The sequence below is a fragment of the Dromiciops gliroides genome, chromosome 3 (assembly GCF_019393635.1).
Source record: "Dromiciops gliroides isolate mDroGli1 chromosome 3, mDroGli1.pri, whole genome shotgun sequence".
NCBI lineage: Eukaryota > Metazoa > Chordata > Mammalia > Microbiotheria > Microbiotheriidae > Dromiciops > Dromiciops gliroides.
In genome coordinates, this window is record NC_057863.1 from 443,355,182 (window position 1) to 443,368,727 (window position 13,546).

The 13,546-nt window shown below is 35.3% G+C and overlaps 1 protein-coding gene across 3 annotated transcripts in view; it reads left to right on the plus strand.

Moving 5' to 3' along the window:
* TLK1 (tousled like kinase 1) overlaps nt 1–13,546 on the plus strand; it is a 168,694-nt gene that overhangs the window by 83,040 nt on the left and 72,108 nt on the right. For all 3 annotated transcript variants that reach the window (XM_043997124.1, XM_043997126.1, XM_043997125.1), the window contains exon 4: nt 11,761–11,836. In XM_043997124.1, the coding sequence (XP_043853059.1) occupies nt 11,761–11,836 (76 nt within the window). The remainder of the gene's footprint in view (nt 1–11,760; nt 11,837–13,546) is intronic.

Here is a 13,546-nt window from a genome sequence, read left to right on the forward strand (position 1 = left end):
GGAGCAGAGGCAATCCTTACATACTGCTTCAAGCTGATTGGTAGGTGTCATCCAAATCCATTGGTTCACTGGACTTGGTCTCCAGTTGAGTTCAAAGTCCTTAGCTTCTGAGAACAATACATTCTTTTTTTTTTTAAATCAACAAACATTTTTTTTTTATTTTTTCCAGTTACATGTAAGGGTAGTTTTCAACATTCATTTTCTTTTTTTCTTTTTTTTAAAGATTTCTAGAATAAGTTTTATTGATTCCTTTTTTAATATCAAACATTTCTGGAATTGTCCCTCTTCTCTTACTTTAAAATTGAGCCCTCTCTTATAACAAAGAAAAAGGGTTTAAAAAAAACTATGACAATGTGTGTAGCATTCTATCCTAGTAGTTCCCCACTTTCTTGTAATAATGAATGAGATTATGTTATCTGGTACTTATTCCACCCAGGCTGTGGTAGTTTTCTTCTCAGACTAAATGTATCTGTATACATGTGAGGCCTCTATGTAGTTTGTAACTCTTTGGTCTTAAATTCCTTAATTCTTAGCCATATATTCCATCAATTTTTGCCGTCCTCACCTATGCCCTCCTTTACATTGAAGTCAACAAGGAACAGAATATATGTTCATTCAGTTTTTGAGAATTATCAGGGTTTTTTTTTGTAGAATCATGTCATCCTCTGCAATAGATATTGGCACATAAGCTTCATTGATTTTCCTAATGGGCATTCTGCAGATACTTTTTTTTTTTTTTGGTGAGCCCTGTAATATGAGAAAAATAAATGTCCTATGAAATATTTGTTTTTGCATTTGTACGTACCATAAAACCAATATCCCCCCCCCCCCATTTATTTTACTTGCCTCTTCAAGGTGAAGCTGTGAGTCATATTTCCATTAATCTTGCTTTTGTCTTCTGGTTTTGATGTTAGTGAAAATGCAAAGTTTGATATGATCTAGTTCTTTCATTGATATAAAAGCACTATTGTTATTGGTTAAGGATCTTATTTAGAGTATTGATTTATTGCTACTAAATAGTTAAAAGTTCATAAACTTTAAAAAATGCAGTGATTCTTGGCATCTTTGCCTCTCTTTATTGCTGCTTACCACAGAAACAGTGGGTAGATATATTGATAGAGAGCTGCCTTACTTTTGTCTTGGTTTGCCATGGCCAGTGAATTCACCAGCAATTTAGGGGTTAAACTCTTTTTTTGGTGGTGGGGGGGAGGTAATTGGGGTTAAGTGACTTGCCCAGGGTCACACAGCTAGTAAGTGTTAAGTGTCTGAGGCTGCATTTGAACTCAGGTCCTCCTGACTCCAGGGCCGGTGCTCTATCCACTGTGCCTAAACTCGTCTTTGGAAAATAGACCCTGTCAGTTGGAATCACCTTCACAGCATTTCTTTTTGGGGAATATCCTGCCACAGCTTATACTTAACTGGCATAGCCTTCAGGAACTTGAGGAGAACTCTACACCACAATGAACTAAGACTTTTTTGGAGAACCTGAGGTTATAAAGTTGGCTTTTTGAATTGTGGCACTGCTTAGAGTTATTGAAAACACAGTGTCTCAAATATGTTTTAGATTGTTATCTTCCTATTCCATTCTGATTCCAACTTATGTATCACGTCTAGTGCCTGCTCAAAATGAACATATATTGGTGGACAGTATTTTACATGCAACTGTGTGCCATATAGTTTGGGTAGTAGGTATTCTTCCGTTTGTTTTTTTTCCCTCTGCATAGATTGTTACATGAATTTGATCATGAATTTTTTAAGATCATGCAGAGTAGCTCAAGCTTGATGTAATTTACAAAATAGCACCTACAAAAAAAGGAGCATCTGTTAGTGGTCTCCAGAGTTGGGTTGTTTAGACAGTCCCTTGGGTTGTAGGATGAAAATATTACCTAATTCTATTTTTTATCCCCTCAAAAAGTTTTACTAATATTTAATATATAGATTGACATTGGTATGCCCTTACTTGGTCTAGATGTCACATGTCATAGTGTCATGTAAACAATTACATGTGTGAGATTTAAAATTGGATATTAGATCATAAATCTCCCCTACTTAACCTTTCCCTTAATTTATCTCCCAAACTAGTAAATGGAAGAAGCTTTTGGTTTTCTAGATAGACCTTTTTATTTATTGTTATGGTAGTCACAAGGTGATGTTGATTAGAAGGATAGGAAAGTAGAAACACAATACAAATCGTCTTAAGTCTAAGCTTAGTCTATATTCCTTATAAAAACTCACCAAACCGAAAAGGCCACCTTTGGAGAGAGAGAGTCTGTGCCTCGCTGTCAGGAGTCCCGCCAAGCAGGCAAAAGCCCCACTTCCGTTCTCTCCACCCCGGAAGTCAAGTCCTGCAGGTAGTCTGACGTGCGCAGCAGGCGGACTGTTCGTCTCCTCCCCAAAAGGGTGGTCCTTGAAAAACTGGCGTCTTTCAGTTATCCTAACCGACTGTTAAAAACTTTCATATTTTACCACACATGTCATATACTACTTGTATTGTGAGGGAATAATGGGAGTTCCACAACATGGAGGGGTCATCAAACACTGGATTATTGAAGTCAGTTGTTTCTGATTCTTCCATATCTATTTATTGTCTTCTATTGATCTACTTTTTAGTACCTTCACTTTTTCATTTTCTTTCAGCATACTGCAATGTATTGAAGTTTCCTTGTGTCCAGTGAAGTTGATGTATTTTATTTTATTTGTTTTATCTAAACTAGTCTGCACCAAATATAGAAAAGTGGTTTTAAAAGATTCTTTTAAGAGAAACCCTGAGTTAAAGATAATAGTAATAGTACAAGCACAAGCAAACAAGCAAATGACAGAGCTGACTATTTTATTCTAGCTATGAGTTCTTCCTTAACTAATTTATCAGGTCAATAAAATGACCATCTAAGAAGATAGGATAAAAAGTTGACCAAAAAAATAGAAAGTATCAAGATTATTTTATTTTTTTAATGTAATAAACATTTTTTTTATAGTTTGGGGTTCCAGTTTTATATGCCTCCTCTCTCCCCCCTAGGCAGGCAGCAAGCAATCAGATATGGGTTATATACTTGTACAGTTATGTAAAACATTACCATATTTGTCATTTTGTACAGGAAAACTTGATTAAAAGAAAGAATGAAAGTGGAAAATAGCATGCTTCAGTCTGTTCCATCACTATCAGTTCAAGACTGTTTTAAATATAGATCTATATACACTATTGTTAACAGTGTCCCTTGTGTAACATGTATATTATGCCTTGAACTAATTTTAATATTTTTTCTTTTTTTTTTTTTTGCGGGGCAATGGGGTTAAGTGACTTGCCCAGGGTCACACAGCTGGTAAGTGTCAAGTGTCTGAGGCTGGTGCTTTATCCACTGTGCCACCTAGCTGCCCCACTAATTTTAATTATAACATGAGGTCAGTAAGACATTTAAAAACTAAACTTTTATTGGCATGATGTATGTCACTATAAAAATACACATGGCTCCTCCTGGCTTAGAAATAGCATTAAAAATTTTTTTTATTTTTAAAGTGAGGCAATTCGGGTTAAGTGACTTGCCCAGGGTCACACAGCTAATAAGTGTTAAGTGTCTGAGGACTCAGGTCCTCCTGAATCCAGGGCCAGTACTCTATCCACTGCGCCACCTAGCTGCCTTGAAATAGCATTTTCTAATCGATTAAAAAATCTTCCAAAGAACGCATTGTCACTTTATTTATTAGTTGAAAATATAATTATTCATTTGTGAGAAATCAGAGGAGATGGAAATTTACCTGCTAAATTTTTTTTAAAACTTTGCACAATTGATTTATGGAATTGAAAAATAAGTATTGTGATTTAGTAAATGATACAGTTTTCTTCTATTTGGATCTAAGTAACTTTGTGAGGTATCTTTTTCAGCAGTAATAGACAATAAAATGTAGTACTGAAGTACACTGAAATTAGCCTTGAATCATTCTTACAAAGTGTTAAACCAAGCTTTTCTTTTTTTTTTCTTTTTCTTTCTTTTTTTTGGGGGGGTGGTGAGGCACTTGGGGTTAAGTGACTTGCCTAGGGTCACAGAGCTAGTAAGTGTTAAGTATCTGAGGTTGGACTTGAATTCAGGTCCTCCTGAATCCAGGGCCGGTGCTCTAAACCAAGCTTTTAAAATTGATAAAATTTTTGACGAAAGCAAGATTTTTTGTATTGTTAATAAATAAAATAAAATTTTCCTTTAATATTGTTTATCTTTTGATTTTTATTAATGGCTTATGAATACATATATACGATTCATACAATAGTATATATATCTAAATTTTAAGTATGTATTTTGCTTATGCTATAAAGAATCCCTCTTCTATTTGAACTTGTTATGAGGGCAAACACCTTTGAGAATGAGATATAGTCAAATGATTATCAGAGTTTATCTCTATGAATGAATCTTTTAAGGAATCTTGTATGATCTTAACATGTGTATGAGAGGCTCTTTGTAGAGGAAAACTTTTAAGGCTACATTTTTGTTTCATGAAATCAAATTTTATTTGTGTGTTAGCCTGTGTGTGTGTGTGTGTGTGTGTGTTTGCCTCTGTGTGTGTATATAGCTTATATATAGTAATCAGAATTATGTGAATTGCAAACTTCATAAAAGCTAATTTAAAAGGAAATGTGTATATACAGAGAGAGATAGTGTTTTCTTATTTAAGATTTTTAGATGAAAAAACTGGTCTGTGGATCATTAGTTATTAATATCTTTGCTCACTTATTTTTTTTTGCTCACAATGCCATCCATTAGTTTTTTAAATAATTTGATATCTTTCCATTTTTCATATGTCTAAAAAAATTGACTCCCCTCAATGCTGTTAAAATGTGTGTGCCTCTAGCACAAATCTTTTATGTGTGTACTTGATCTGGTCAGCTGCTCTCTTCACCTTTGTTGTCTTGTCATTTGTACTTCCTTAAATAGAACTTCTAAGGCCTTCACTACTAAAGAGTCCAAATGTGTCCGCCACATTGTTATAATGATGGAAATAGGTTCTTATAAAAATGATAGCAAATTTGTCTTATATTGTTTTCTCTTTTTATTCTTGCAGTTTGTCTATAAATGCATCTTCTGGCTTAGTTGGGTCCCAAGCCTTGTTTTCTTATTTTTCTCAGCCATTCTTCTGTTTTATATAAGGTGTTACTATTAATAACTTGTTCGTTTTGCATATGAGTTCATATCCTATGCTGGTGTTATGCACTTCTGCCACATTTCCCCACTTGATAAGCAGATGGTACATTTGTTGGCTAAATCTGATTATCAGCCCCTTTTGACTTCCTTACCTTGGTGATAAATTTATATCACTTAAATTAATATAGGAAAAATGATAATCAGCATCAGTGTCATTTCCTTTATCCATTTCTCATTTTCATCATCAATAGCTTACTTGAATAGATTATAATTGTAATTGTCCATTAAATTAATATGTTGCCCATTAAACAAACAAATATGTTAATAACTTGATTTATTTCTGCTTGCTAAGGCTCATTTTTTTCTTTGTCTGATACCTAGAATATGATTACAGCTTTTTCTTTGGAGTCATGATCTACCCTAATATCACTCATGAGATATTCAGTTTCCTCATCTATGACTTAATCTTAAATTCCCTTTGAACTCTAAATTTATGATCCTATGACCTATATTGTAAGTATCCTGCAATTTCAAAAAATGATTGTTTTCTTCTTAGGAATTTTTTTAGTTGCTCAGTTACTAGGAAAGGTTATTTTGAAATGACATACATGTCCCAGTATTTCTAGGAACCTCAGATCATATTTCACATACCATCCAACTTTCCATACTAGCCATCTCCTTGTTATATCCACCCTGCTGATGTCCTCATGAATTTCTTTTATTCTCCCTTCTGTTCTTGCAACAGGAATCAAATCAGTATTACCATCCATTCTGGAAAGCAAATGTCAGTTGACTCCCTTAAGGCTCTGCTCACTATCCTAGTGTGGTTTTTTTTGTTTTGTTTTGTTTTTTTTTAGTGAGGCAATTGGAGTTAAGTGACTTGCCCAGGGTCACACAGCTAGTAAGTGTTAAGTGTCTGAGGCCGGATTTGAACTCAGGTACTCCTGACTGCAGGGCTGGTGCTCTATCCACTGCGCCACCTAGCTGGCGCCCCCCCCCCCCCAGTGTGTTTTTAAACTGAAACATCTTTCCTTTTCTTTATGCATGTTGTCTCCTCTGCCAGTATAAACTCCTTGAGGACAGGGACTGTCTTGCTTTAGTTCTATGCCCAGCATTTACCACAGCACTTATCACATAGTAAATACTTTGAAGCGCTTTTCATTTATTATCATTACACAACTGATATTTCGTATCTAATCAGAATTATATGAATTGAAAACTTCACAAAAGCTAGTTTGAAAAGAAATAGAATTACAGCAATAAGAATACATTTCACTTATCTCTTTTTTTTTGGTGAGGCAATTGGGGTTAAATGACTTGCCTAGGGTCACACAGCTAGTTAAGTGTTAAGGATCTGGGGTCGGATTTGAACTCAGGTCCTCCTGAATCCAGGGCCGGTGCTCTATCCACTGCACCACCTAGCAGCCCCCACTTATCTCTTTATAATGTATATAGCCATTATACTGTAGTAGTAGTCAATAGTATTAGTACTACTACATTTATAGAGGTTTCTTTTTTTTTTCCTCAAAGACACATTACTTTCAGATTGTTTCAAGTTTATATAAAACAAGCTATGATGGAGAAATTTACATGTATGTCAGTTTGGAATTCTAAATGTATTTTCCAGTTAGTTTCCAAATTCAGGTCACAAAAGCTTATTTAATTCACATTGTACTAGAAGTATAGTGCTGTACTAATAGTTTTATATAGAACCTCTATAACATTTTTTCTGTAGGAAATTATGTTTTGAGTTCTAACTTGGAATGTCTAGAATATATTCTCCTCTATTACCACCTTTCTACTTACTCCTGCTTTGGGACTCCACATTTCTCTTCCTCCATTTTCTCTTTACTTTTCCAGTAACTTGAGTTGGAATCCTCCAGATCCAGCTATTGCTCTTGATGCTGAAGCGCTGGGGCTAATGGTTCAGCAGAACCTTGTTTGGAAAGGAGTAAAAAGGACGATTGATTAAATACTTTAGATATCATAGAGTTATGAGAATGAAGTCCAAGTTGTAAAAAGAGCAATAATAGTAGTGACAGGGGGAAAAAGGAGAACAGGAGTGAGTTGAGGTATTAGTTTTTTTATGCTTAAATTGTATCTAAATTGTATCTTAAATTGTATTTCCATCTTCAGCCTGTACTTGGTCACTTTCCCCAACTTTTCCTCCATCTTATCCCCCACCCAGTACTAGAATGTTAAGCCCCTTGAAAGCTAGAACTGTGTTTTATTCAGATTTTATCTGTCCTCTACTACCTAGGATAGGGCCATACAGTTGAGTGTTGTATTGTATTACACAATTAATCCCAGTGTACTGGTGCAAAAATTATCTTCTGTCACTCTCAATTCAGTCTCTTTTATCCTTCTTCCTCAGCTTCTTTGAAAGATTAGAAATTTTCTTCTCCAACCCTTTTGAAGAAAGATAAATTTGGTTTTCTTTATTGCTACTAACTCTGAGCAATTTTACATTTTCTCAAATGTAAAATGCAGAAAATACCACCTGTATTATCCCCCTGACAGGATTGTTGTAAGGCTCAAGTGAGATAATCTATATTAAATGCTTTTCAAATATAAAATGATTTATAAACGCCATTTTAATGTTGATGAGCCAGTTGAATTGAAAAAAAAACTTTTTGGAAAGTCTACATATATAAGAAAATATTGCCTGAGAATATTATTAAGGATTTGCCATTGAAAATAATTGAAAATTTCTGAAGTGGTAAAGCAAATTTAAGAATATGAAAAACTTTTTGCAGTAGTTTGGTCAGGAAGTATGCTAATGAAACATTTCTGTTGGAAACTATAACACAGAGTTCTAGTGTGATTTCCTGTTCATTCCAAAGTGGTTAGCTTTAGAATTAGGATAACATTACACAGTTCTGTACAAGTGTTCATTTTCTCAATCTTATATTTTTCTCATTCACAGGAGTATGAGTGATAGGTACTGAAAATATATATTATGAATTAAGTTGGGAAGGATTTGAATATATTATATTTGCCTGTCATCTTTTTCATTTAAAGTAGATTAAAGGATCTGAATGAAAAAAAATTTTTAATAGTGAAATGAATTTTTGTACTTTGATTTGTACAACACTTGGCTGGTTATAGTTAGCCAGATACCTTTAGTTTATAAATTGGCTTTTGGAACTTCCCAGAATATATCCAAAAATGAACTTTCTGAAACTATGGTCTTCTTTTAAGTATTACTGACTGATGGAATGCTAAGATAGCTGATTATGAATTATGAGATGGTTTGTGTTATGAAAAAATTTACAATTTTGTATAATACATGACATACTGACTTTATAAATTCATTAAGTTTTTGAAATACATGGTACTGATTGACTTATTTAGTAGGGCATTTTGGAGTTTATGCTTATAAAACTCATTATTTGAAGGGATATTAAGTAGTAGTTAGGTTTGAGCCCTTCTGCTTTAGGGTAGTATTGACTTTAATTTAAAGTATTTTAAGCCTTAAACGTTTTAAAATATAAATTCACTTTAAGTAATTGTCCTCTTTGAGCTGTGGATAGAGGTCTTATATACCCCATACTGCTCATCATTAGCTAAAACTCCTAAGTATTTCAGCCAAACTTTGGGTGTCTCCAATAGAGATCAGCACTGAGACCTGCAAAAGCCATTTTGTTCTACCAAAATCCTCTAATTTATTGAACAAGCATGTTGCTAACAAAACTGTCAGCATAGACACAGTTTGCTGATTATTAGCTTTCTGGTAAACTGACCTCCAAGCCCAGCAGTCTTAGTAGTATACTTTCTTTCTTTTTCTTTTTCTTTTTTTTTCAATGCAACAAACATTTTATTTTTTCCAGTTACATGTAAGGGTAGTTTTCAACATTCATTTTCATAAGATTTAGGGTTCCAAATTTTTCTCCCTACCTCCCTTTCCTCCCCCCTCCACAAGACAGCAGCCAATCTGATATAGGTTATATATGTACGATCCACAAGTGCTCTTTTTTTTCAGTTCTTTCTATGGGGGTAGATAGTATGCTTGTCATTAGTCCCTTGAGATTGTCTTGGATCATTGTATTGCTGAGAGAAGTTAAGTCAATCACAATTGCTTATGGAACAATACTGCTGTCACTATGCACAATACCATTCCACTACAATCTCATACCACCTCTTAATCTTTCCTTCTGTTAAGTCCTTACTTTTTTTGGGGGGGTGGGGGGCAATGAAGGTTAAGTGACTTGCCCAGGGTCACACAGCTAGTAAGTTGTCAAGTGTCTGAGGCTGGATTTGAATTCAGGTCCTCCTGAATCCAAGGCCGGTGGTTTATCCACTGTGCCACCTAGCTGCCCAGTCCCTACTATATTTGTCTTTCATCATACCTAGTTTTGCATAAAATGCTCCCTTGATATCTCTAATTTTTTTTGAAGAGATCTCTTTTCTTTCCTATTATGTTGTTTTTTTTTCTATTTCTTTGCATTGGTTATTTAAGAAAACTATCTCTCCTGGCTATTCTCTGGAATTATGCTTTCAGTTGGGCATATCTTTCTCTTTCTCATTTACCTTTCACTTTCCTTCTTTCCTCAGCTTTTTACAAAGCGTTATTGGACAGCCATTTCACTTTTTTGCTCTTTTTCTTTGGAATGTTTTTTTACTGCCTCCTGTAAAATATTTTAATTTACGTCCATAGTTCTTTAGGTACTCTAGTAGATCTAATCCCTTAAATCTATTAATCACTTCTACTTCATATTCGTAAGAGATGTTATTGAGATCATACCTACACTGTCTTGTCTTTCCCTACTTTCTTCAACTTAAGTCTGAATTTTGCAGTGATCAGCTTTAGGTCTTGTTTTAACTGACTATTTAGAACGTCTCCACCTTTGGCTACAAAGTTTATAATCAATCTGATTTCAGTATTGACCATCTGGTGATGTCTGTGTGTAGAGTTGTCTTTTGAGTTATTGAAAAAGAGTATTTGCTATGACCAGCAAGTTATCTTGACAGAATTCTATTAATAGTCTCTGCCTTGGATCATTTTGTAGTCCAAGGCCAAACTTGCCTGTTATTCCAATTATCTTTCAATTCCTACTTTAACATTCTGATCCCCTATGAAGAGTGTGAGGGGTTTTTTTTGTTTGTTTTTGCTGATACTTCCAGAAGATGTTGTAGATCTTCATAGAACTGATCAACTTTGCCCTCTTTGGCATCAGTGTATGGATCATAGACTTGTATTACTGTGAGTTTTGAATACTTTGCCTTGAATTTGAACAAATATCATTCTGTCATTTTTAAGATTACTTCTTTTCTCACCCTTTTATTGACCATGAGGGTTATTCCATTTCTTCTAAGAGATTCTTGCCCACAGTGGTATATGTAGTGATCATCTGAATTAAATTCACTTATTTCTGTCCGTTTAAGTTCAGTGACACCCAAAATGTTGATGTTTAATCTTTCCATCTCCTGTTTGACCACATACAGTTTGCCTTGGTTCATAAATGTTACATTCCAGATTCCTCGGCAATATTGATCTTTACAGCATTGGACTTTTCCTTTTGTCACCAGACACATCCACATCTGAGCTTCTTTCTGAAGCTACTTGTAGTTGTCCTCCACTCTTGCCTAATAACATGCTAGGGACACCTTCCAATCTGAGGGACTCATCTTCCCTTGTCATATCTTTTATTATTTTAATACTGTCCATGAGGTTTTCTTGATAAGGAGACTGGAGTGTTTTGCCATTTCTTTCTCTAGTGGATCACCTTTTGTTAGAACTCTCTACTCTGGGGGCAGCTAGGTGGTGCAGTGGATGGAAGCACTGGCCCTGGATTCAGGAGGACCTGAGTACAAATCCAGCCTCAGACACTTGACACTTAACTAGCTGTGTGACCCTGGGCAAGTCACTTAACCCTCATTGCCGCACCCCCCCCCCCCCCCAAAAAAAAAAGAACCCTCTACTCTGACCTATTTGTCTTGGGTAACCCTGCATGGCATAGTTCATAATTTCATTGAGCTTTGTGAGCCTCTTTGTCATGACAGTAATCCAGGAGACGATAGAAAAATTAATTACTACAAAATAGACCAATCTGGAGTACCTAGAAATTATTCCCACACCTACCTCTTTTCCTAATTTAATCTTGGGATTTCTGGCTAATCTGTTCAATTTGTTGATTTCTCAGTCCTTTTCCACTGAAAATGTGATAGTCATATTATTACTCTCGAGCTTTTACCTTTCAGAAAGACTAATGATTTATTTTTATCACTATCTTTTCTCTTCTCTCTGTATAGCACTGTTACCCAGATGATACAGTTCCTACTTGAAGATTATCTTGTCTCCAAATTGTTCTGAATTGACCAAAGATTTTGTACCATGTTTAAGTATTGGATGGGAGAGGAAAAAAGTTTTGGGGAGAAAAAGAATGGATTCTGTCTTAGGCACCTCCGAAGAATTGTTTATTTTTACATCATTTGGTCTACCTGAGGAAGAATTCTGTATTTTAGGCAGTCTAAATAAATTTTTCTGTGTACAGAATTTGTACCTTAATCTTAGAATAGCAGATGACAGTGATAAACTAGGATTTTTAAAATGTAACAACACTACTTAAGATGTAACTTCATCATAAAAATAACACTTATCATTCCGTTAACTGTTCTTTGTTTTTTTTAGACTCCAGAGAAGAAACAGTCAGAGCCATCCAGAGGAAGAAAAAGGAAAGCAGAAAACCAAAGTGAAAGCAGTCAGGGTGAGTTAAACAATACTTATTTGAGAACCAAATAAGCACTTGTTGTAAAATGTACTCTTTAAGATTTAGTTCATGGAACCTAGTGATACTTTTATGCTCGTGTGTCTCTGAAGCTGTTTTTTCTTTTCTTTTCTTTTTATTAAAGTAATAGGTATTTAATTTTTTCCTAATTACATGTAAAGATAGTTTTCAACATTCATTTTTGTAAGATTTTGAGTTCTGAATTTTTCTTCCTCCCTGCCTTCCCTCCCCCTCCTGAGGCCAGCAAGCAATCTGATATAGGTTATACATTACAATCATATAAAACATATTTCCACATTAGTTGTGTTTTGAGAGAAGAATCAGAACAAAAGGAAAAAAAAACATAAGAAGAAACAAACAAAAAACCCAACCACCACAAAAATGAAAATAATATGCTTCAATCTGCATTCAGACACCATAGTTCTTTTTCTGGATATGGAGAGCATTATCCATCATGAGTCTTTTGGCATTGTCTTAGATCATAGTATTGCTGAGAGGACCTAAGTCTATCACAGTTGATCATCACACAGTGTTGTTGTTACTGTGTACAATGTTCTCTTGGTTCTGCTTATTTCATTCAGCATCAGTCCACTTAAGACTTTCCAGGTTTTTCTGACATCTACCTTCTCATCCTTTCTTATAGCACAATAGTACAAGGTAACCCACAACTTGTTCAGCCATGCCCAATTGATGGGCATCCCCTCAATTTCCAATTCCTTGCCACCACAAACAGCAGCTATGAATATTGTTGTACATGTGGGTCCTTTTCCCTTTTTTATGATTGCTTTGGGGAAAAGACCTAATAGTGGTATTGCTGGGTCAAAAGGTATGCACAGTTTTGTAGCCTTTTGGGCATGGTTCCAAATTGCTGTCTAGAATGGTGGGATCAGTTCACAGCTCCACCAACAATGCATTAGTGTTCCAATTTTCTCACATCATCTCCAGTATTTATCATTTTCCTTTTCTGTCATATTAGCCAATTGGATAGGTGTGAGGTGGTACCTCAGGGTAATTTTAATTTGCATTTCTTTAATCAGTAGTGATTGAGAACCTTCTTTTATATGGTTATCAATTGAAGCTGAGTTACCCAATTAAACTCTACATTGTCCTGTATTGCATTCTTTGCCTCCTTTTTCTATCACCATTCATCCCTTGCCAAACCCTGGATCATTCCCACTGTATATCTCCTCTGCTCCACTACTAAATTAAGCTAGAGGAAGTCACTTCATGCTGATCTGGTACAGTATAAATTTGTTATCCATTTTTACCTGTGCCTTCATTAAAGTGAGGCACTCCTTTTATCACTTCCTACTTGATTCCCTGTCTCATTCCTCACACAAGCATTTCCAAATTATATCTTCTTTCCTCAAGCCTTCCATATCTTACCCTCCCCCTTCTTTATAAGCTATGGACCTTGTCTCATACCTTACTGAGAAATTAAGGCAATTTGACAGAAGCGTCTTCTTACCCCTTCATATCAGGATTCCTTATCCTCACTTTCTCCTACTTTCTACTCATTTCTCAATGAGGTAAACCTTATCCTTGTTGAGGCCAGCCGCCAGCCTTCTCTCCCCCCCCCCCCCATGTTCCCTTGATCCCATCCCCTTCTGTCTTCATCATATTTCATTCTTTCTCCTTTCTCACTTTTCTCTCCTCTTTTCCCATCTCACTTTTCTCTCTCTTCCTCTC